The 23,495-nt window shown below is 38.4% G+C and overlaps 1 protein-coding gene across 12 annotated transcripts in view; it reads left to right on the top strand.

The window, feature by feature from the left end:
- LOC139595077 (uncharacterized) overlaps positions 1-23,495 on the top strand; it is a 261,592-nt gene that overhangs the window by 6,013 nt on the left and 232,084 nt on the right. For 10 of the 12 annotated variants that reach the window (XR_011680845.1, XR_011680851.1, XR_011680852.1 and 7 more), the window contains exon 2: positions 18,142-18,206. Coding sequence is in view for 2 of the 12 variants with exons in the window: in XM_071437984.1 (XP_071294085.1) it covers positions 18,142-18,206 (65 nt within the window). In the remaining 10 variants the exon portion in view is untranslated. The other 2 variants (XR_011680849.1, XR_011680846.1) reach the window with 2 other exon arrangements.

Below are 23,495 nucleotides of genomic sequence, written 5' to 3'. Positions count from 1 at the left end.
AAATAGTTTTTTGTCAGTGCATGCAGGAGTACACACACATAGGCATATTTGGGGGCCACAAATATTTTTGCAATCACACTAAAGCTAGAATAACTGTGGGATAATTTTGTTTGTTTCGTTTATTGATTGAGGAGGGCAAAGTATACTCATTATTAGGTTAAACAATAGGAATGGCCAATTTTCTCTTTTGGCTAGAATTACATTCTGATATTCTGTTGCTTCCTTCATTTCTAAAATTTGTGTTTGTTACAAAGATGATGGGAATACACAGGTGTACAGATGTCTTTTCTCTTTTTCCCCTTTTTTTTTTTCTTTTAAATTGTTGTGCAAGCAAAATTTTTCTTCATTTAAAGTGCAAAATCCAAGGAAAGGAAGAGCTGATTCAGCTACAGGTAGGCTAACTGGGCAAGCATTTTAATAGAAGTTAGTGAAAGAAAGTACATGCAAACAATATGAGATAGAAAACATGAAATGTGCTGGCTGAGTTGGGTTTAGAGAGTGTGATCTCCAGGTCTGTATTTCCCATTGTCCTTTACAGAACTGGACATACACTGATTGCATGTTGCTGTCTCAGGAATGAGGAACCCCCCTCTTGCATATTAATTTCTATAAATTGCATACCCAAAAAAATTAATTTAGCATATTTTTGCATTCAAACTTTCTGGCTCTGCATTTTCAGAAGTACACACGTTATGTGCATCACCAGGACTCGTGTTCAATAGAGCAGCCAGTTCATAACATGCTAAAGGGATTGTTTGTCAGACAGATAATTCTGTATGAACTCTCATAGCCTATTAATGGTGTGCTGGGGTTTGGACTGGTCTGGTAAGGGATTGCAGTCCAAAAATAACATTTCCAAAAATAAGCACGATTGACTGGAAACTCTGAGGCTCTGTATATTTCACAATATTTGCTTTTAATCTATGCTGTGTCATCAATACCATCTTTAGAGTCTAAACCAGTCTAGGTTAGATACAGACATAGAGGTAGGATGTGGTGGGAATTTGTTTTGTTTGAAAATGAAGAAATATCGCAAATTAAAGATTTTGAAGCTTGAGTAATTAAATTCTTATACATACATAATCTATCTCTGTAACACTTCATTTTTATGTTTCTGAGGAATTAAAACGTGCATCCTTCGTAACATTGTTTTATCAAGTGTATTCAAAGACACAGGTGCTTTAAACTTTTGGCTATTGTATTTGGGGAAATAATTTACTGTGTTTCATGTGTCAGTAAGTACAGAATACGTTTTGTTGTCAGTATTTGATGCTAAATACACCCACACTTAATAAGTGCATCATAGTGAGTGCAGCATCAATGAACCGACAGGTTGATATCATCACTGCAGAGCTAGAGAAACACCAGCTATAAATTTAGAGGACCCTCAGTGACATCAGTACAACTGAAAGATTAATTTGTTGCTCTGACACATTCTATCCCTGGCTGTAGCTGCTCAGCACCACACTGAATACAGAGGTCAGTTATTTATTTACCTTCAGCACAGTGCATTTTCAGTAAATTCTGTTCTCCTAGCAATCACTTACCAAATTATTTTTCTTCTTTTCACTCCTTTTACTTGAAGAAGATCGCAACCTGTGCTGTCTGTTATCACTTTCCAACTCTGAACCTGAGATGGGAGAGGGAGAGAAGGAGCAGCACACTGTTAATATAATATTTGTTGTTGAGCTGCTTTTGCATTACCTCCCACTGAGCAAAGCGTGAGCAGCATCAGTGCTGCCTTGTCTCCTCATCACTTTGGGGAGAGGAAAATTCCTCAGCAGCAGACTGTGCTGTGTATGTCAGGAAGTTAAAAATATGCCATGCTTCTATTTCAGATTATGTTTTACAGTAACCAACCAGGATCAGACTGTCCATCAAATGGCAGCTAGAAATACCTCTCACTGCAACTCTACTGAAAGCCTTATCAAATATGCAAAAATGCACACTGGTGTGCAGCATGGAGAGGTGCTTGCCTTTGCTTCTGCAGTTCATGAGGAAACCTGCTGGATTGTCTGCATTATGGCAATAGAGGCACTGCAGATAATTTTTACAGATGTCTCACAACAATCTGACTGAATACCAGAGTGCAAAATGGGAGATGGGCAAATGAACAAAAAGTGCTTTGCAAAATTTTGTTCAGGACTAGCAGGTGTTGAAATTTCTAGATTAGATCAGTGAAGCAATTGTATTCATTGCCAAATTCTTATTATTTTCAGATGCAATTGGTTTGGGAAATATAAATGCATTTTTATCTTCAGTGTGTTTGCTAATATTGTAATGACTTAGAATGCAACTCCCCAGTATATTTGAAGCTCAGAGAAGAGGCAGCATCATTAGCTGCCATAGACTAAAAAACCTTGTAGGGATATAACTTGATGCAGTATAAAATAAAACAAGGGACTGTGCTTGAAATGAACTCATGGGAACTTGACAATTCCTTCCTTCCTTCCTTCCTTCCTTCCTTCCTTCCTTCCTTCCTTCCTTCCTTCCTTCCTTCCTTCCTTCCTTCCTTCCTTCCTTCCTTCCTTCCTTCCTTCCTTCCTTCCTTCCTTCCTTCCTTCCTTCCTTCCTTCCTTCCTTCCTTCCTTCCTTCCTTCCTTCCTCTGTCTTCATTAAAGGAAAGAACCAGATGATGAAATGTGTATCCAATATGCATTTATGCTCTCATGCACATAAAATTAATTACAGAGCTAGTCAACTCTTGTGTATGCAAGTCTGCCAAATCCCTGAAACTTGGCACACTCCAGATGGAAACATAGGTGCAGTCAGGGTTAAGGTTTCCCATAGAGGCTTTGAAAAGAAAAAATTTGTGTTATGTGAAAGCATTGCACTGGTCTTAGCTGAAAATGAATAGAAGTTACTGAAATTTTTTAGAGTAACATGAACAGGGAAAAATAAAGTAAAATATACTTAAATTGTTTACTAGGAAACCCCTGTAGATTTCTTGATGATCTTGTGTATTTAGAAGAGATAATATTATTGAATATATTACTGTATATGTCCTTGTATTTAGTGTCTAAGTGTTCACTGTGATTATAGAGAGTTATGCAATTCTGCTTTATGGGGTTTTTTTTAAATCTAAAATACCACTCATGTCTACTTCATGTCTTCAAACTTCTTAGAGCACTCTTAAAAGCAAAACAAAACAAAGCTACAAACCATAATTGTCTTTATGTAAAAGCAACACCACAGCTATGTTATGAAAAGAAGATAAAAGTGAAAATAGGATAACAGTAATAACAATAACAATAATATGGTCAGAGAGAATTGTTTGGGTTTGTCTTTAATTAATTATGAACATCAGTATATTCAGAAGCCTCAGTTATTTCTGTTTATTTTTTAGTGTAATTTACCCACGTTTCTGTTGTGAATATTTTCTTGTAACCCTATTTATTTCCAAGTTGTTGAACCTTAATGATGAATTTTGAGTAAGGCTATAGTATAATGAAGTGCTATTTGTTTATTACTAGCTGTAGTATTTAAAACAAAACAAAATCCCACCTAACAGTTTTAGGAATAAAAACCTTGTTGAGGTCTAATGGAGACTTGTGGTCTTAAGTACCTTAATGCTTCCCTGTAACTCCCAGTGATTCCCCTGTAGCCTTGCTCTCAGCAATCCCCATAATTTACACATCCCATTTGTGCATACACAGCACACATCGGGCTTCACAGCCTTTTTTAACATACTGGATTTCCAAACATAGTAGGTTTAAGTACAACAGGAAAGAGAGTTGTGCAGAATGGTCAGCAAAATAATTTTCTCACTAGAAAAGCTGAGAAAAATATTAGAATGGAGAAGAAATATTTTCAGATCAGATTTGTAATTATGGAGCCGGTGAAGCAGAGGTACAAGCAAGTAGCTTGAAAAGGAAGAAGGTGCAAAGAAGGCATCTGAGTCATAGAAGATTTCTCAAAGATTCTGTAATAGTGGGAGGGATAATTTGGGATCAGCTGATTACGTGAGTGGAAAAGAGGAAATGAAGAGCTTTGAAAATGAGATGCAATTCCAATTCTCATCTATTGATGCTGTCATTTTAATAATCATTCATTAACAGGAATATCAGCTGCATTTTGTGTTTCTGTAATCAGAACTGAAGATAGGATACATTTGGGGTTGGACTGGTAATGGTCACTTACAGAGCGACTGTCAGAAGCTCAGAGGAAGAGTGTGGAAAATGCTGCTACCCTAATCTTTCACCTCAATCACTGCAAGAATTTCTGATATGCAGATATAGAGCATGGTTAAACTGGATCTTACATCCTCAGATGTTTTCTGATGTGTTGGTGTGGATGATCATAACATCTGAGTTTACTGACTATTCAGAAGTCCTATGATAAACCTTCAGCTGATGGAAATGACTAGTTAAGAGGGGATGGTTGTCTCTTTTCTCTTTGAAGTAATAGCTGAAGTTCTTATATATATGTGTGTGTGTATGTATATATATATATATATTTACAGGTTGTGTCTTTGTTTAAAATAATACATAAAATTGTTCCCCTGTACATCTCAGGAGTCACCCATATTGCTCTTACAGTGTGTTCCCCCTGATACTGCTGCTCTGATTGCAGTTTCCCAACTGCCATCCTTGGAATGTCAGCACATACAATCAACTGCTTTCTTTTCCTCTAGACTTTCAGATTTAGTGGGCATTTTCCCCCCTTCCCCCTCCTCTGCTTGGATTTCTTTCCAGTGGTTCCCCTCCCCCTCTTCTTTAGTTTACAGACTTCTTCAATGCTTTTTTCCTGTGCTGATTGCAGGAACACCCACCTTTCTGTGGTTTTAGTGGAGCCTTTCATGCTCTTTTCTCTGTACCAGCCCTCTAACCAGATATTTAGGCCAATTATTCTGTTCAGTTTCATTATTCTGCTTCCACAACTACAGTAATAGCCCACTTGAAAGATCACTTGGCTTCTTTCACTGTTGAGGCTGCTTGCTAGTTCCCAGAATGGCATCTTCACATCCTGTGATCTTCTGTTGCTTCTTTTTCCCCCAGAGTTTTATTTAAATTAAAAAAGGGTGGGGGGTTAAAAGGAAAACCACACACATATAAATGAACAAGGGGACAAAAAGAAGGCCAGATATCAAATACGTGCTTCAAGGAAGGGAAATTCCAACACTGTCAGTTTGCAGGAGACACTGAATATCAAATACCATTATTCAGTACATTTTCCACAACAGAACTGACTAAAATTCCCATTGAGATTTCCTAGAACCAGCTTTGCCAGCTCTTTGTTTTGCAGTCACAGAGTATGAATTTCACCTACAGCTAAGAAATGGCACCCAGAAAACCTTTACTTGGGTTTTGACCATGCCCATCTATATTAAAAAATGTCACTTCGAAAGCCTCTAAGTACAGGTTTTTAAAGGGTCTGTAGACACTTCACATGATAATTTTAGAATCACAGTGTTTGTGTCTCCAGGATTATACATATCATTTAAATTTAACTTAGGGTTTAAAAAAAATCTAACTTTTCTGCCTCCTCTTCCCTTGCTTCTTGTTTCCCTTTCATCTTCTAATTTTATCACTTATGTGTGAAATTATTTGCCTTCTTCACCCTTATCTCTTGTGAATTAGAAGATTGAAGATATGCAGAAATATTTCATGCTTATTTCTTGTGTGACAGTTACCATCAGATGAGAATTTTAAGACTGGACCAATTGTTTTGTCTTGATAAACCTTCCTTATGATAAATATAGATCCTTAAGTTGTTCTTAATACTGGAATTGTTTTTCTAAGGTAAGAACTGTGCATTGTTGTTGAAAAATAGAGTAATCTTTTCAACAATTTTACATGTAATTTGTTTGGATCCATTCCAGCCTTTTTTTCTGCTTCCATACTTAATACTTTTTTAATTGGGCAGCAAAACAGTGGTGACTTGGGGTAGAGATTTTTTCCCCCAAATATTGTATCCAGCACCAGAATGGTACCTTGTATTACTTCTAAAAGGGAAAGCAAATTCAAATGTCCCATACCTTAAAAATAACAAGAAAAAAATTTCATCTGTGAAGGACATAACTCATTGCCTCTTATGCAGACAGTGTGAAAGTACAGCATGCTTGAATGATCAGGAATTTCTTGCAGCAAGTTCTTTAATTACCTTAACTTTTAGAAGTTTTTGCTCTCTGTCCAATAAGAGAAAAGGTGAACCTGCAGCTGTAGCAAAGGCCTTGCTGACAGTGCTGGGGGACAGGGCAGGGTCAGCCCCACACAGGAACTCTTCCCATGTGAGCCCAGGGATGAAATGGGCACTTCTCAAGATCAGGATAAATTACATACCTGGCAAGGTGCAAACAAAAATTCCATTGCTATTCTCTCAGAAGAGCTGTCACTCCAGCACCTTTCAGCCCATCATCTCATCTAAAGAAAGCACTGAGAATTCAGAATTTCCATAGTTATTCTTATACACACAATCACAGGGTGAAAAGGTTTTCTGTAATGAGGGGTCTGGTATAAATCACATACAACAAACTGTTTCCAAATTCAGAAGGCAGAACTTTTGGCCCTTTATTTTCAGTGACATGCTGAACTAGAAAATAAGATGCAGGCCATATTCATACTTCATAACAGTAACAAATACTTAACTTTTTTTTAGAAATATATTTAGATAAAAGATTAATCCCTCTATCTCTCTATATTTCAGAAATTTGTGATCCATAATCTCAATTCACATCCCAGATATGATAACCAAAGGGTTATGTACCTAAAATAATTTTGTTGATCTATATTTATCTTCTCTGAGGCAAGAAGGGATTTATGGAGAGAAGTGAGGATAGGGCCCAGGCCAAGGAATTCTGTGTATTCACTGGACCTTGCTGATTAACTGTACTGGCATCTTCTTACATTTTATAATTAATAGCAATTCATATGATTTATTGAAGCTTGCCATGTGTTCAACAAACATAACATTTGAATATTTATTCCTATTAAATCCAATTTGTTCCTTGTATATCTCCAAACTACAGTGCCTAAACTTCTAGCTAGATAATGACATACATATTCTTGAGGTTATGTTTTTGCATAGATAAAAAAACGTATTTGCTGTGATCATTTATTATGCAAGGTGTGTAATGCCATTTTATAACATAGTTTTGTTCAAATACTAATTGCCCCAACTATATCTACACATTAAAGGGAGCCATGCTAGAGTGGGGACATACATTTTTCTGATTTCTTCCCATTTGTCAGCAATGCTCTTGTTATTTTTCCTGACCTGTCCTCACTTGCTGAGCTGAACCATTCTGTGATCTGGTTTTTTAAGGCAATGCTATGTACTGTGGCTTCATCCATCCTGTACCTAGTGCATGTGAGACTGCCAGGGTCTGTTGCTGTGTTCCTTTTTAAAGAATCTCAAGTGAATCCCAACACAGTGAGCAAAAGGATCCTTCCCTTCCCTCTGTGATTTTGGAACAGGAGCACACTCTCTGCAGGCAGCATCTCAAGCCACTGGGATTGCCTATTGCTATTTTCAGCCTTTGGAGAGGCTATATATATACTTATTCTGTGTTTCTAGGCTTAAGTAGAAGAGATAAATGCCCTGGCAAGCTGTCTTTGTACTCTTCCACACTGTTCTTTTGTGGGATTTACTTCAGACCATAATCTACTAGCTCTCTATGTTGTAAAATCTTGTCTCAGAGTAGTGGAGAAGGATAGCAGAAAATAAAGGACCTTACTTTTTAGCAGCAGCTAAAGATAGATTTTAAATTTTTCTGTTCAAGGCTTGTGAGGTACATCCAGGGCATATCCAGCAGTCTGGCATTCTGAGTGAGCTCTGTGGCCCATGGAGGGTGTGTTCTGGACCTAGTTTATCCTGGAGAACTGCAGCCCCCATGAAGAGCAGTCCTGGGAGGGCTGCAGTCTGGGGAAGGACCCAGGCTGGGGCAGGGGAGAACTGTGGGGAGGGAAGGAGCAGCAGAGTGGAGCTGTCAGGAAGGGACCACAACCCCCCTTCCCCACCAGGAATCCAATGGTGCCAAGTTTTCTTGGCAACCCTGATTTAATGCATTTGCCAAATGCAATTTTACCTGAGCGGTTTCCCATCCAAGACACCTTTTTGACAGCACAGTAAAATTACCAGAGGTCTCTGACAAGCACATTATAATTCCCAGTGAATATCAACTTTTACAAATGATTGATTGGGAGCTGGCTAAATTATCTGTTATGACATCAAGCAATCTGGTGATTTTGTCACTGCACAGAAAATAGCAAAAACCTTTGAATTCATTTTCCCATTAAAACTGTCCAAAGGTAAAGCCTGACCCTGCCTGGGAATGCTGTTTAGGTACCAAGTGTGGGTGTCTGATCCCGTGTGGTCTGCAAGGGGACAGCCCTGTGTCCCCAGAGTGGCAAAGGGGTCCCACAGCACTGCTTCCTCCTCAGTTATCACTGACATGTCCACTGGCAGAGCTGTTTCTCTACCTTTTTTCCCTCAGACCTGGGAGGAAAACCTCTCCAGGCAGTGTTCTGCCTGTTCTTCAATGCATTTTTGGCACTGGTTGTGGCTGGTGGGAACCAGCAGTGTCCAGGCAGCCCCTGCTGCCCTCACCACCCAAACTCCATACAGGTGGTGCTGCTCTCTCCTTCCCTAAACTGAAAAAGAATTGTTTCTCTAACCTAGTGCTTATTTTGAAAGCTGGGATACAGAGGAAGGAGGGGTGGCCTTGGGAATTATCATTATAGCTGATGATGGCAGGAGGTACCATCACAGTGACATTCAAAGGCGGCCAGGAAAAAAAAAATTCCCAATGTCTTTGAAAGAGCTGAAGCTGCATGAGGAGTGGCAGAGGCCACTTGGTCTGTTCAGCCTGGAGAAGAGACTGAGCTCAGACCTCATCAGGCTCTGCAGCTTCTTTACAAGGGGAGTGCAGGGGCAGGTACCTTCCCTTCTCTCTGGTGACCAGTGACAGGAATTGAGGAAAAGGCATGGAGCTGAGTCAGGGGAGGTTTGGGTTGGACACAAGGAAAAGGTTCTTAAAATGTTCTTCACCCAGAGAGTGGCTGGGCACAGGAACAGTATCCCCAGGGAGGTGGTCAGAGCCCCAAACCTGCCAGGGCTCAAGGAGCACAGGCTGAGATTCTTGGGGTGTCTGTGCAGGGCCAGGAATTGGAGTCAATGATCCTTGTGGGTCCCTTCCAACTCAGTGTATTCTGTGATCTGTGATTTTATTTTCTCTGTCTCTATGCTTGAGGTAGAGACACCATGCCTGAAATTATAAATAGGCATGCTACTTCCAAGTACCTTAAAAGTTTTAAGTACTTGAAAAATTTTAAAACAAACTTGTGTGTAAGATCTTCAGATCAAACATTTCTTTGCCTGTTCTTAACCCTTGAATTCTTCATGCAAGGAAAACAGGCCTCTTTTATGGTGCAGAAATCTACTGGAGATCAAAACCTTTCTCTTAAAAAGATAATAACAGAAATAGCTGAAGCTTTATAGATTATGGGATAAGAGCAGACATTACCTCAGGTGCCAAGGGCATGTAAAATTTGGCATGGTAATCAGAAAGATGGTTAAATTCATTATTCTGATGTCAAACTGCTGTTCCAGTCACAACTTACAAAAAAGCAAAATCTTTTGAATTCATTAATGTGATGAAATTGTTCAAAGAAATGTTAACAGTCTTTGTGGAGGAATTAGAGCTGAATGATAATGACTGAAACTCTGCTATAAATACAACCATCCCAATATGTGTTATTTCTTTAATACATGCTGTGAAAATGTTTGGAAGATGCTGAAGATCCAGAGGAATACTAAGGATAGAAATTCTGTTCTGAATTTATTTTTTAAAATAGTAATAATAAAAAACACTATGAAAAAAAAAAAAAAGGAAGGCAGACCTTGCAATTTCTTTTGCAGACCCTGTTGCCATTCCTTGGCTGGGATTTCCATTTCCATAGAGAGGACATGGGAAAAGACCAGTGCCAGTAGAAAAGAAAAAAAGTATTTTCATGTGTGATGTAGTTCAACACTGGAAGGAGTCTGTAAGCTTAATGGAATTCTTTTGTGTTTTTTTTTGTTTTGTGGATTTTTTTTTGTTTGTTTGTTTTTATTTGTTTGCTTTGGTAATCTAAGAAATTTCCAAAGGATCTGTAAACTGTTAAACCTATAGTTACAGAAAGCTTTTAAGTGTTATTTTCATCATACTTCCCATGAAATACACTCTTCAGCTAAATTAATTTTGGGGTTTTTTAAACTAAGAGTTCCTGTTTACAATTACTCATGTTAGCCATTACATACAGGTGAAAAAAACCTGAAGCTATAAGTACATTGTATTAGAAATGCATGATAATTATCTCAGCCTTACCCATGGCAGAAACATGTAAGAGTGAGACTTTGTTGTCTGTTATTTTACATCTACTTAACTTTATCAGAAGGTTTGAACAATATTACAGCTTTTGGGATGCTAATTTATTTTGTTTAAAATATTTGATAATTATCTTGGTTCTTTGCTTGCAAAGCTACTGGTTCTGTTCTGGCATTTGCAAACTTTTTTCATGCTCTCTTTTTTCTTAGTCTTTTAACAACTTGATTTATGATCTGAATATTTTGCCTGGTCAAATGGTGTTACCTACCAAATTTGGTGAATATGGCATATTAATATTGAGTTGTTTGGGTTTATACAGCCAAGTTAGAACAGAAATATTTTTGTTCCTGCTTACCACATGAAGGAAAAAATGCACATTGTTCCCAGATGTCTGCACATCCTTCTTGTGCTCCAAGGCTACACCTTAGAGACCCCTCCCTACCTTGGTGGTGAAGGGATTGGTTTCAGTGTTTGGGAGGCTTGAAGGGATCACCTTGAAGAACTTCCACAGAGTCTCCTACTGGGTTCGTTGGGAATTGTGTGGGCTTCGAGGGGGTTAAACAGACTGTGATGACATGCACTGTCCCAGAGGCACTCTCAGTGAATTCCCTGTCTCTCTGCTCTCTCTTGTATCATGAAAGACACTTGTTTAGTCTCAGCAAGACTGGATGAAGTCTATTTTAAGTCATTATGCTCAGAAATAACTTCTCTCTTTCTTACCCGAGCTCACTCAGTCTCTTTGGTTCTTATCTCTGATAAAATCTTGCTCCCATTAAAAGTCCAGGAGAGTATTGTCATTCATTTAAATGAACTCAGGATGTCCTGTCTTCTTTTCTCCCCCAGTGGAAGTGTGTGTTTAATGTTTTCATACCTGTGTGAGATTTTCTTTTCTGTATCATTTTCTGAAGGGCATTCAAACACCTTCATTCTATTCATCTGAACAAGTAAGGCTATGAATACTCTTATCCATTTAATGAAGTGCTGCTCTTTGAAATCAGAGAGGAGAGTGCTATTTCCTATTTCTGGTTCAGGTTTGTTACCTGCTCCAGTTCCTTTAGGACAACAATTTGGGAAAGCAGGAATGTCAAAGCTGCTGCTATGCACTGGTGAGCTTTCAATGTCATCAACAAGGAGCTTCTGGTCTGATTTTGGGAGCAGTGGCCAAATCCCACGTGCTGACAAACCAGAGCTTGTAAAGGTGAAAGGCTCCATGCCCTGGGAAAAGGTGGGTGCTTGTTCTATGGAGAACAGTCAGTGCCCAGTCCTATCCTCCTGAAGTCATAACTCCATTTCACTTTGACATTTTACAAAAATATTTTTTTCCTGCATTGCAAAACTGTGTCAGTGAGGAGCACTGCACTGACATAAGGTGATGAATTGGGCTGATTTCTCAGAAGTGCAGTAATAAACTCTGCTCCCTGCTCAAGAGCTGAAACTAATGCCCAGCTTAGCTGCCAACTTCAGTGTCCTGTTTAATGAGTTTGGTGACTTCAGCCCTCCAAAGGTATCTTTTATTACATCAGAAGTCACCACAGCTGATAATAGCTGATAACTGCAATATTTGTTGATAACACCACAGGGATAAAAAATTAGCACTAAATGGGCACACAGATTGAAATTATTATTATTCACAACCGTTTTGAAATATCTTACAGGGAACAGAGATGAATAAGCTATGATAATAAAGGAAAGAATGGGGATTTCTTTTAAAAAGAGTGTCCTAAAAATAAATCTTTAACTAGAAGACACAATTCTTTAAGCTTATTAAGCCTATACAGGAAAGATCTATTACCAAAAAGGAGACTTTAAAGTACTTTTAATTGTCATTGCATAAGTATTTTAATCAACTTATATCTTTTGATATTAAATTCCTGGATGAAATCACTTACACAAACATTCTTTAACAACCTAGAAGTATTTATCATTATATGAAATCTCTATTCAAAATCTGAACTGCATAGGGATTTTTTTTTTGTTAACTTCTTGAGGTTTTTCTCATGGAATAGGATAAAATGAAGTTTGAGGCAACCTTGTTGTCTAACTCACATTTTGTTGAATTGAAATAAATTTAATTCACTATTTTGTTGACTGCTATGAACCCCTGTAAAAATACATTTAAAAGACCTGCACTGCAGTCAGGGTGTGTGTTTGTCCAGCATGCAGGTAACACACACTCAGTTCCTGGATGCTTTCTGCTCCTCCACATTGGCTTTCAAGGCATGTGTATTATTATGTGTTAGTGTTGTCATGGTAATTGAACCTGCAGTTGTCAGGATGTGGAAATCACTTGTGTTAGGCTGGAACAGAGAATTCCAATTAAAGATAACCATGAGATCATACTGTTGGTTTAAGTTTGACATGGACAGAGGTTATTCAGAGAGGGATCTTTATTTCATTTGCTTAAGTGGTATCTAATACTTGTCAAGAATTAGGATTGCTCCACATTGTATCTTCATGTGTTGGAATAACTCCTTCAGGCTACTGATGCAGATTTTTATGATGTATGGGTATTTTTCACCTGATGCTGTAATCCTTTATGAGGAGGTTAATTCTCATTCCATGAGTTCAAAGGCACATGCAATGGAGTTTCATGTTTGGTTGATGGAGCTGAAAGTTCAGAAGGGAAAGAGGAAGGTTTAGGAAGAGAGCTAAACAAGTGCTGCTACCCCTTGGAGTAAAAATGGGACAGGGGCATAACTGAGTCTCTTTGGCTTAGACAGTGTTCTGGCTTTATAAAATTTTGAGAAAAAGTTCATTTAAGTCTTGACATATTTAATAGGTTTCACAGGATTTGATGAAATTATATTTTCAGCTACTTTTGTGGTTTATGATTACCATAAAATAAAATAATAAGTGGAAAAGACTCTGGGAAAAAATTCAAGAAATTGTCTTAAATACAGAATCTGTTATAACTAAACCATTCCTGGCAGACATTTTTCTAACCAGTTTCCAAAGCTATGCAGGATTTTTTTATTTTCCTTGCACATTTGTCTTTACCTCTGCAAAGTTTTTTTAATGTTTAACTCAAAGCTCTACTTTTAGAATAGAAGTGCATATTTGTGTTATATAATGTTTTTCTGAAGTCTTTTTTAGAATAAGGTCTAATATTTCAGTCTTGCAGATTGTTTTCTAGACTGCTGCTCTTTCTAATTAACTGCATCTTTTAATCTGTGGGCATTGTCCACAACTAAACAGTAATCCATCAAAAGCAAGTAAAGCAAAAAGATCATTTCATATGGCATTCAATGCCTGCTTTATTCTGGCTATGAGGCTTCCAGTATGATACCTGCTTTTATTGGCAATAGCTTTGTGGATACAGGTTTAGCTTCTGATCCAGATCCTTTAGAGCAGAACTGTTGTGCTGTTTCCAGCTTACATTTCTGCAGTTCATTATTTCTGAGAGTAAGAATAATGCAGCTACCCTTGAGTCAAAATTCATCTTTTGCAAACCACTTCTATTGAGATTTTTTGGACTCTAATTGTGTCTCTCAGTGTGCCTGAAGGTCTTCCCAGCCTAGACTCATCTTCAAATGCTGCCAGGCACGTGGTGGGATTTCTGGGATTGTCCTGGGCAGTGCCAGGAATGGGACTCCATGATCCTTGTAGGTCCCTTCCAACTCAGTCATTCTGTGATTCCATGGAGGGTTATGGAGCAGTCCCTCTTCTGCCATCAGGATTAAAGATGAAAATACAGAACGGTGCTGGATTCAGTGCTGGCCAAGAATTCCATTAGCTGCCTTTTCCTTGTAGACACTCATAGCTATAGCACAACTTTTTTTTCTATGCTATTTACCCTGTAGTATCACTGTTTACTTGATGTTTCTTGGTTTTATCAGGATAAAGTCCTGTGCAAAGACGCTGAAAGTATTTTTAAAATCATGAAATGTGCCATCAATTATTTCTCAAGGCTTGTTACCTTGTTGTGCCTTGTTTTTGACAAATCCATGCTTGCTCATTTCCTGGTTTCCTTTTAGGTGACTTACAAACTGAAATAGGAAAGAAAATTAAAATAACTAGGCTATCTTCTTACCTCCCCCTTCTACAGCTGGCATAATTTTTGCTCCTGTGAGGGCTTTTGTACTCATCTCCATCCATCATGTCCTTTCTAAAATAATTCTGATAACAACTTTCAAGCAGTTACAGCTCTGATATTCATCCACTCTTCCAAGACTTTGGGCAAATGTAGTATGGCATAGGTAACTTTGAATTGTTTGACTTACATCTTTTTGTAATACTTTCCCTATTCTGTCCTGGCACTGTGAAAGCTGCTTTAAAATACATCAATTCTGGTTATTGCAGGGGCTTGCTATTTGACAATTATCAAATATTAAGCCATTCTTTGTATCAACCATGCTTTGTAGTCTCAAAAAAAAAAAAAAATTACTGCTACTGTCTCCTTATGCCAATTACTGGATCTTCTACCCAGAAAGAGGTGTACAGCAGTATCTAAACTTGTAATATAGAAATAGTCTTTTAACATAAAGAGTAAGTGTACTCAAGTCTGTCTGTGTCTTAGTGGCAGTCAGTGCTTGCCTAATGATTTCCTTTGAAAATGACACATATCTATGTGGGTTTTTTGATATGTTGCCTTGCTCCTGCCTTTTAATTTGGAGTACTCAAATTATGTTGATGCTATCACAAAATGTGTTTTCTGCCTGGTCTGTATTTTTTTTTCAACTAGCTCTTAATATTCAGTTTGTCTTTCTCGGTGCCACTGAGCACAGAGGCAATACTTTCAGAGTGTTATCTACAATGATTACAAGAGCTTTTTCCTCTGTAACTACTCAGTACAGCCCCTCACAGAGGATATAAAGTTGGGATTAATTGCTAATCATTTAGTAATCATCAGTAGATCTCTGGAATAATGGAAAGATATCATTACCACTAGGGATTCATCAATGATCTCATGTATCTGAGCTGCTTGGGGGTGTGTGTGCTCTGTCACTGATTCTGGTTTTTGTGCTGGCAGCCAAAACTTAACACACACTGCTGCTGTTTTGCTTGTCTTCATCTTGCCTCTGCTTCCAGAGAGTGTTTACAACTATTTCATATTTCTCTGTGGTAATGGATGTTCGTTTTCAGTAGGACTCAGTAATTCTGTGGAGGGATAGAATGTAAGAAAATAGTGTAGAAGGCAGTCTCACACCTGAGGAGCTGCAGCTGTACTAATAACCAAAGATTAGGAACAGCCCTGCCCTTAATAGTCCACAACTAGTCCAAAAAGTGCCACAACAGAGTGGGTGAGCTGGGTGAGGAGGGAGTTGGGGTTTGTTGGTTGCTTTGTGAAGAAGAAGGGGTCAGTGCTGTGAGGAGCTGCACATAAGAAATCACTGAGAAGGTATAGAACTTTTGCAATAAGATGATAACATAATTCAACAATCCATTGGCTTCTGCAGCAAAGTTGTGGCTCAGAAGTTCCTCCCCTGCACCCAGTTCACCAACCTCCCATGTGTCCTGTCTGGCTGTTTCTGAATCTTAGCTCACTAAAATGTGCTCCTTTTTAGCCTGAATTATTTAAGTGTCTTTTCATAAATACTGCTGTGCTGATAGGTGGATCTGTGGCAAAGGGCCATGACTCAGTGACTAGCTTTATTTGTGAAACTGCAGTATCACTGCAGTGCTAGAGCTAAAAGGAGAAATTCCTAAATATCTCTGAAAACCTGGCACACACCAGCTTCCTGGGGCTTTGTAGCTGAAGCTTGAAAGCAAATTCTAGACCACTGTCCCCTCCCATGGAGTGCTGCAGGTAGAGTGTGGGTGCCATTTACACCTGAGCTGCTGTTAGCAGGCTGAAAGGGGGGTTCTCAGCTGCTTTACCTCATGTTTTGGCTTTCAAATACCAGTATTTGCATGCTTCTGCAGTTTTGCCCAATTTAGCAAATTTAATTTTAACAGCTTATGGGAAATTCCTACAGAGTCAAGATGTATCTGGAGCCATAGTTCCATGCATAAAAGTTGTCTGGGTAGTTGAGTTTCTACCTGTACAAAGAACTGGAGGGAATGTTGATCCTGACAGAGATCAGAGAATATTTTGCTGCCATGTATTTGGCTTCAGGGGAGTGAAGGTTTCACCCTCTGTATCTCTTGCTGATCAGCAAAGTCCAATGCTGATGCTGAAGGGTCTCCATCCCCTAGGGAGTAGGGCAAAAAATTCAAATCATTGACTTATAAGGGTACCTAAATATATTATGAGCATTTTAAATGCTGTTTTGCACTCTGTATAAAATTGTGTGACATCTCAGTGAAAGAGAAATATGTCAAGACTTTCAAACTCTGTGAGGTGTTGTTCCTATATAGCTCAGATGTCCAAGTTTCCCATAATTAGCAAGGTTTTGTATAAAAGGATAGCAACCCAAAGGTTCCTAGCTATTCCTGTAATTTGGTTATAAGTGTAATGCCTGTGATGTTGTGTGTAATCCTGTGTGCAGCTACAGCTCTGGGAAGTTCTATATTAAACTCAGTGCTGTGGTTACTCGTGAATGAAATCACTGGAAGAGTCTTGGACGAAAAAGTACATGGAAGGATTTAAGGCAGAACATGGCAAAAGCAAAGGCTGCAATTATCTGCAGCTGAAAACAAGTAGCTTTTAATATGTCCATTCACCTAAGAAGGGAGGGAGAATTACAGACCCACGTGCTCTTTCTCTCCCTTTTTCTATCATTTCTCTTCTTCTTTTTCCTTTATACAGTTTATCACCCATAATTTCAGGATGTGTTTTGTTTCTTTAAGCTGTTTTATCTATAGGCTTATGAGGTCAGTCATGTGTGAATTCTTTTGTTAGTCACCTCACCTTTTGCCTTGATGATAGAAAATTGATCAGGCCTAAAGTACAAGTTCAATAGACAACCCCCTTGGTCCTTTGTCTAGGAGAATAGCTACCATTGAAGGCCATGAGCAGGTTGCTATTAATATGACAGCCTGCTCTATCTCCCACTGTAATTTATAATGAAATACCTAATCTCCATTATTTTGATCCAAGCAGGCGATCCCATGAAAAAGTCTTTTCATCCAGTTCCCAATGGCAGTTACATGAGAAATGGCAAACCAATAATTTTTGTCAAGTTTTTTAAGCCAACAGAAATGCTTTTCCACTGCTACAGTTTCAAAAGGCACAGATAAAGCTCATTCACTGAGATGAATGAAAAAGCCATCTGGGGTTTTTCTTTTTGACTTCCTTTCCTTTTCTCCATCCTTGTAATCAAATTTGAGCAAAATCAAATGGGGCTTTCTATGAAAGTACCTTTTGTTGATCTGAACGAGCTGGTAATTTACAAAATACCCTTCCTTTGTGAGGAAGGCTAAAGAAAAAAAGAATCAGTAGCTTTTAAAGCTGGGCCTTGGTGGGACTCTAAATGCAGTGAAAGCAGTCTGTGTTGAGAGATTGAAATGCATTTCAAAGCCAGGCCTGAGTCAGGGTACAGGGAAGAAAAAACCTATGTGCATTTTATAAGAAGAAAAACCTGAATGGGAAGGGGAAAAGAGAGAGAGAGGAAAAAATCTGGATAATACATTAATCATTATTTTGGAAATTGTCTTCCTTACTGACACATACTGCGTAACTAGTGATTGAGAACTTGGATTTTTGTTCTATTATAGGCATCTCAACATTTGTCTGTGCTGCTTTAAAGTTTGAGAGGCAAGGATCCTTGAACACTGCTGGACTATGTTTTAAATGTGTATATATATTTTTTCAACTTTGCTTTTTGTGGTTCTTTTTCCTTTTTTTTTTTTTAACCTTGCCTGTGAAGTATTATGAGGAAAAATACTTGCAGGAAAGCTGAATTTATTCTTTTTGGCATGCTAATGTTTATTTTTATTGTATTTCTGCTTACCAGATTTCCTAGGGGTAATTGTTTCCCACTGACTGAGACCACAGGACAGTGTGACCACCTAACAAATAGTAAGTTTATGACTTGTTTTTATAATTTGTATTTTATGATTAATATGAAAAAGCTGAGAATGATTAATTGCAAATTCAGTATTTTAAGAATGCTATACAGCTGTATAAATCTATGAATGAGAAATATTGATGTGGTTTAATGCTTATAATCTCTGTTACTTACTATACCTGTTTAGTGAGATAGAGATAAGTGCATTGTCCTGTGCTGAAGATAAAATAGCTTGAGAAATAAAAATTAATTAACATGTTGTAGGCAATGATATGAGCAAGCCTAGCCCATTTTTAATCTTTTCTTATTTACAGGCTTGCTTAGAAGGCAAAATGTTTCTCCCTTTCCAATTCTGTTTTGATTCAGGATATTAATGCATTTAAAAACAGCTTTCTGGCTGCACAATATAAAATATGACCGGCAGTTTACAGAAATGTTGGCACTCATAGTTGAAACTCTGAGGTTAATTTTTATTTTTAAGAAAACTTCTTATGTTATTTTTACCTTGACTTGTGCTGTATTATAATAGGAAGAGAGAGGTATGAATGTTACTGATTTAAATCTGATTATTGTTGCTAATGAAGCACTGGTAAGACCACGGGGGCTTTTTGATTCTTCTTTGAAAGGCAAAGCTTGTAAATAATGTAGAACTCTGAAATTTCTGTTATAAGCTCTTTGTTTTAAATGAAATGACATATTTTGGGTTTCTTATGCATATGTGTGGACAATGTTGTGATATACACTTAAAAAGCAGAATATAGGAAAGCAGGCTGGGATAAGTCTTTTGCTTTTTAACATTATCAAAATCCCAAGTTAACCTTATAAAGTTTGAGTGTGGTTTCCATTAATTAGATGCCAAATTATTTAGCAAATAGGTTACAAATTATTTTCTTCTACATACCTTGACATCTGATTGGAGTGGAAAATGTCAAAAAGCTACTTTTGTGGCTAAATTAATTTCCCACTTCTAGTTCTTACTGTCCTATTCACTTTCAATTTCCTTCAGGATTTGTTTTCTCACATGGTTTTGAGCCATTTGCTGCCTCCTAATGACTGACTTATAAAACAGCAAACATGGAAAATTTCCAAAAAACTTTTTCTGGAGCTGTCACTGCGGTATATTTTGTAATCATCTACCATTTTTTCATATATTTATTATTGATGAAGAAATTTGTGAATTTTTAATGGTTCTGCTCTGGGATATTTTTAGCAGAACATCCAACTCTCCACCCTGAGAAATGCAGGATAAATAAATGCCTTAACAGGAAACAAAGACACAAGTGGTTGTTTTTGTTTTGTTTGGATCATGTCATTTAGATAATTTAAGAATCTCTGCTTTCCCAGGCTGGCATTCCATTATCATGGGGCACTTCTCTTGGTTAAGTAATTGTCTCCTTCCCCCCCCCGTTTAAAAATCATAATTAATCTTTGTTTAGTTTTCTGTTCTTTCTCCTTTATACCCTCTTAAAGTTTAAGACATAGTCTTCAGCAAAGACTTTATCAAACCTTTTGGGGTTTAACTGATTATTTAACAAATGAAGCAATAACAAAGCAAGATAAGGTCTCTCATGGTCTTATCTGTGTATCAAGGCTCGTCTTCTTACTGTGTTCTTACCCCAGTGCAGCACCAGCCTGCTCAAGAGATTTTGTGACCTATCAAAATATAAGTGTTCAGAATTATATGGGATATGGAGAATATAGATTTTTCTTGATGTAATCTTTTCCCTCTCATGAGCTCTGTAAGTCGTAAAAATGGCTCGAATTGGGATGAGAGGGCTGAATGGAGCTCTGACTTTGCCCCCTGTTATTTATGTGTATTTGTGGACACTCTCTAAACTTTTCCTTACATGGAGTTGCACTCAGTGACAGCACTGCATTTGTGCCTGAATGTTTGCAAACCTCTGCAAGGCTCTTACACATAGGCTGGATTTTACAGGAGAATCTTCAGCTGTGCCTGATTTTGAGCTGCCAAGTTTTATATTTGAACTTTTCAAGCTCAAGCACATTTTACATTACAGTATGAGAAATTAGCATAATAAATTACTTGCAGTAATTTTTTATTAATAAATGTCTTCATCATTTTAATAATCTGTTGGGAAAGCTTTGTTGCAGAAAAGACTCATAGCAACAAACAAATGCTATTTTTTTGGAGAATGTATATAAATGTATGCTCAATTGATATGCGTAATATCTTTTATAGTCTTTGATTTGAATCCTTGAGGGGAGTTCACAGTAATGACACAATAAAATGGGGGACTGAAGTTATTTAATGAGTTAACAAGTACTTCCTCTGTTAAAGAGCATAATCCAGTGCAGCATAAACTGAACAAGGAAATGTACACTGGGACAGGTTATCAGCACCATGGGTGAGCTGCTGTGTCTGTCAAAAACAATCAATAAATTTTACTGCCCATATCTAAGGTGATTAATCAGATGGTTTGGGTGTTTAGTCAGACTGAGTTGGATGGGGATTGGAAAAGATTTTCAATGAACTTTTCAGTGGCATTTTTTTTAATCATCTTAAACAGTGAGAGGTGGGAACAAAGGACAATAGTTCCTGGGTCTCATGTGCCCTATAAGGTTCTGCATTGCCTGCAAGAAACACTTTTCTTTCCAGATAAATTTTTGTCACTGAACTTTAAAAGTGAACTCAGCCTTAGTGAATATACATAGCAGCTTATGAAAACTGTATTCTCATAAAGATTGTAAGAAAATGCAGATTTAGGCATTGTCACATCTGAAGGGAGTCCCTTGAAGGAGAGATAAAGGGAAAAAAAGGCTACAGAAATATGTGGGGATTGGAATGAGTACTGAGTGTTAAAGAAGAGATAAGAGAAATTCTAGGAGTGGTGAATGTTGTTGAGGCAAGGAAAGGGCATTAACCCTTCCATGTCCCTATGCCCAGGTCTTCTCCTCAGGGTCCTGACCACCTTTAGATTGACTGTCCCAGGGCTGAGCGCTGCATTCAGAAAGAATTGATGTCTGTGTTCCCATTATCCTAAAAAGGGCAATTTTTTAAAGTTGATTTTTCTCACTGTTGTTACTACACAGTGTGGTGAACCTGAAAGGAATACAAGCTTCTCCTCTGAAAGGCTGCAGTGAGATTTCCCCTCAGGCCCTGCTGAGCAAACCAGGCTCTGCCTGCAGTGCTGCTGGACAATCCTGGTTCCATTTCTCTGCTGGCAATGCTCAGTGACCCAGCTGGGGAACTGTGGCTGTGCTGATCTCTGAAAAGCAAAGTAGCATGCACAGTGTTCCCTTTTGGTCCATGAGGTCCATCCCTAAATGTTTCAGGATGCTCCCCAAATTCTGATGGTCATTTAGGGGTGGGACAGCAGGATCAATGCATTTAAGTACAGGTATAGATGCCATTGTGGTCACTTAGCACTGTTGTACTAATGGCATTTCCAGTACATTGGGAGTTTGGTGTAGTCAGGTCTGTAATGAATACAAGGTTGCAGGTCTTATAGAAGACCTGCAATACCTCAGAAAATTCTTTTTTATTTTGAGTACTCAGAAGGACGTTCCCTTTAGTCAGATCTGATTGTGGGTAGCAAGGATTTCATGTTATATGAAGGGTGATACAGAAAGAGGTGCTCTTGGAGAATATTTCTCTCTACAAAATAGTCCAATAAATTACTTTATGCAACCCATTGTAATCCAGCCAGGGACAAAAAATGTACAAGACTAGAGATAAAAAGTTTTCATCAGACTAGTCTTGAAAACTATCCTTTTATTTGCAAATTTCTTGTAGGATACATTGCCATCCTGTAGAGTAGTGAGGTTTGGATAACTGCTTTAAAATACTCTCTGCTAGTTTTATCCTTTAGTTTGAGTGGAGCAAAACCAGTGAGGGCAGAGCACTGGAAATTGTTGTAGAGAGTAAGTGCAGTAATGTGGCCATTGCCCCCCCACAGTAGCCTGGTTTAATATTTCATCTTCCCTTCCCTGCCACCTGGGGGGAAAAAAGGTTTCAATGCTATTCTTGTAGGTTTTTTTTGCATAGGGAAGACATTTTTAAACTGACCATTTGCTATTTAGCTGTCATTTTTTATTCAAAGGTCATGAAGCCTGTTGCACAATGGGACTAGGGGTTGTAGTCTTTTTTGTTTGCCTGGTTAAGAAAGCAGACCCTGGAGACACACATTTGAGTATTTGTGGCTTCAGTTTCTTCAGAGGCTCTGTTTTTAAGGGCATACCAGCAGCAACATGAGACTGTTCTCTACTTACAATTTGTCCTCAGACTTAGAAAGCTGGAAGATAAGAGCAGAACTATAGGAGAAAGGTGTCTTGTAACCATCCTCTGAAAAAACTTGATCTGAAATAGGGTTCAGATATAAAATTACTATTTGCTGCAAGGCTTTCACTCTGCTAAACTGCTTTTCACCTCAGATCTCCACTGTGATCCCTTCTAACTGATTCAGGGAGTGAAGGATGTGCACTCATTTCATAATGCTGAGGCATGGCCATTTCAGGATCAAGTGCTTGTAGCCCTGAAGATGGTATTTCTGATTCTAACTGGAGAGCATCCCTTCCACCTGACTTAGAAACATAACTTTGTGCAAAATAGTTTTGTTGCAGCCAGTCTGTAAAAGGTGGGATATTTAGAATACAGGGTATTGTGTTTTGTTGGATATCATTCATTCTTCATTCTTCCAGTGAGTATCCTGCTCACAGGGATACCTCAGGCTCCAGACAGTCATTCCCTGTGCCATGATGTGCAGAAAAGCCACAATGGCAACTCTGCCCATCCCATCTTCTGAGCAGTCCCACTCAACCTGAATTATGAAAAAATATTTTCATATGCTTGCTCTTCCTGTTTGGAAAGAAAGTCATTTAAATCAATTCTCCTGAGTTGAGCTGTGGTTAATTCTGGTTGCTAGTGAACTACATGCAGAAAGATTCCAAATGCTGCTGCTTTCTCACATCCATGTCACAAGGACAGTCTGTAGCAGACTGCAATACCTGTTTCTGGTAAAAATGGCAGGAGTTTTTTGTGGTGTAAATTACTTGTACTTGTTGTTCCTTGGCACTGTGTAATAGGAGCCAGGGGCTTTGGGAGGCAGCAGGGCAAGTCCTGCTGCAGTGGCAGCATCTTTCTGGAGCTCCAGTAGCCTCTTAATCCACCTCCTACACTGTGCATGAGACACTGGAGCCCCTCTGTTCGTACCAGAGTGCGCCTGGTGCTGAATTGCTGCCTTCATGCATGGGGTGGGACAGCTATGGCTGAGTTTCACTGATTCTACAGCAGTTGCAGCTAGTCAAAGAAAAGACATTTTTGAGCCTGGGACAAACACTAT

This window comes from Agelaius tricolor, unplaced genomic scaffold, assembly GCF_023055355.1.
Source record: "Agelaius tricolor isolate 1412-34295 unplaced genomic scaffold, bAgeTri1.0.p SCAF_12, whole genome shotgun sequence".
Classification (NCBI taxonomy): Eukaryota; Metazoa; Chordata; class Aves; order Passeriformes; family Icteridae; genus Agelaius; species Agelaius tricolor.
This window is presented reverse-complemented; position numbering and strand designations above follow the sequence as displayed.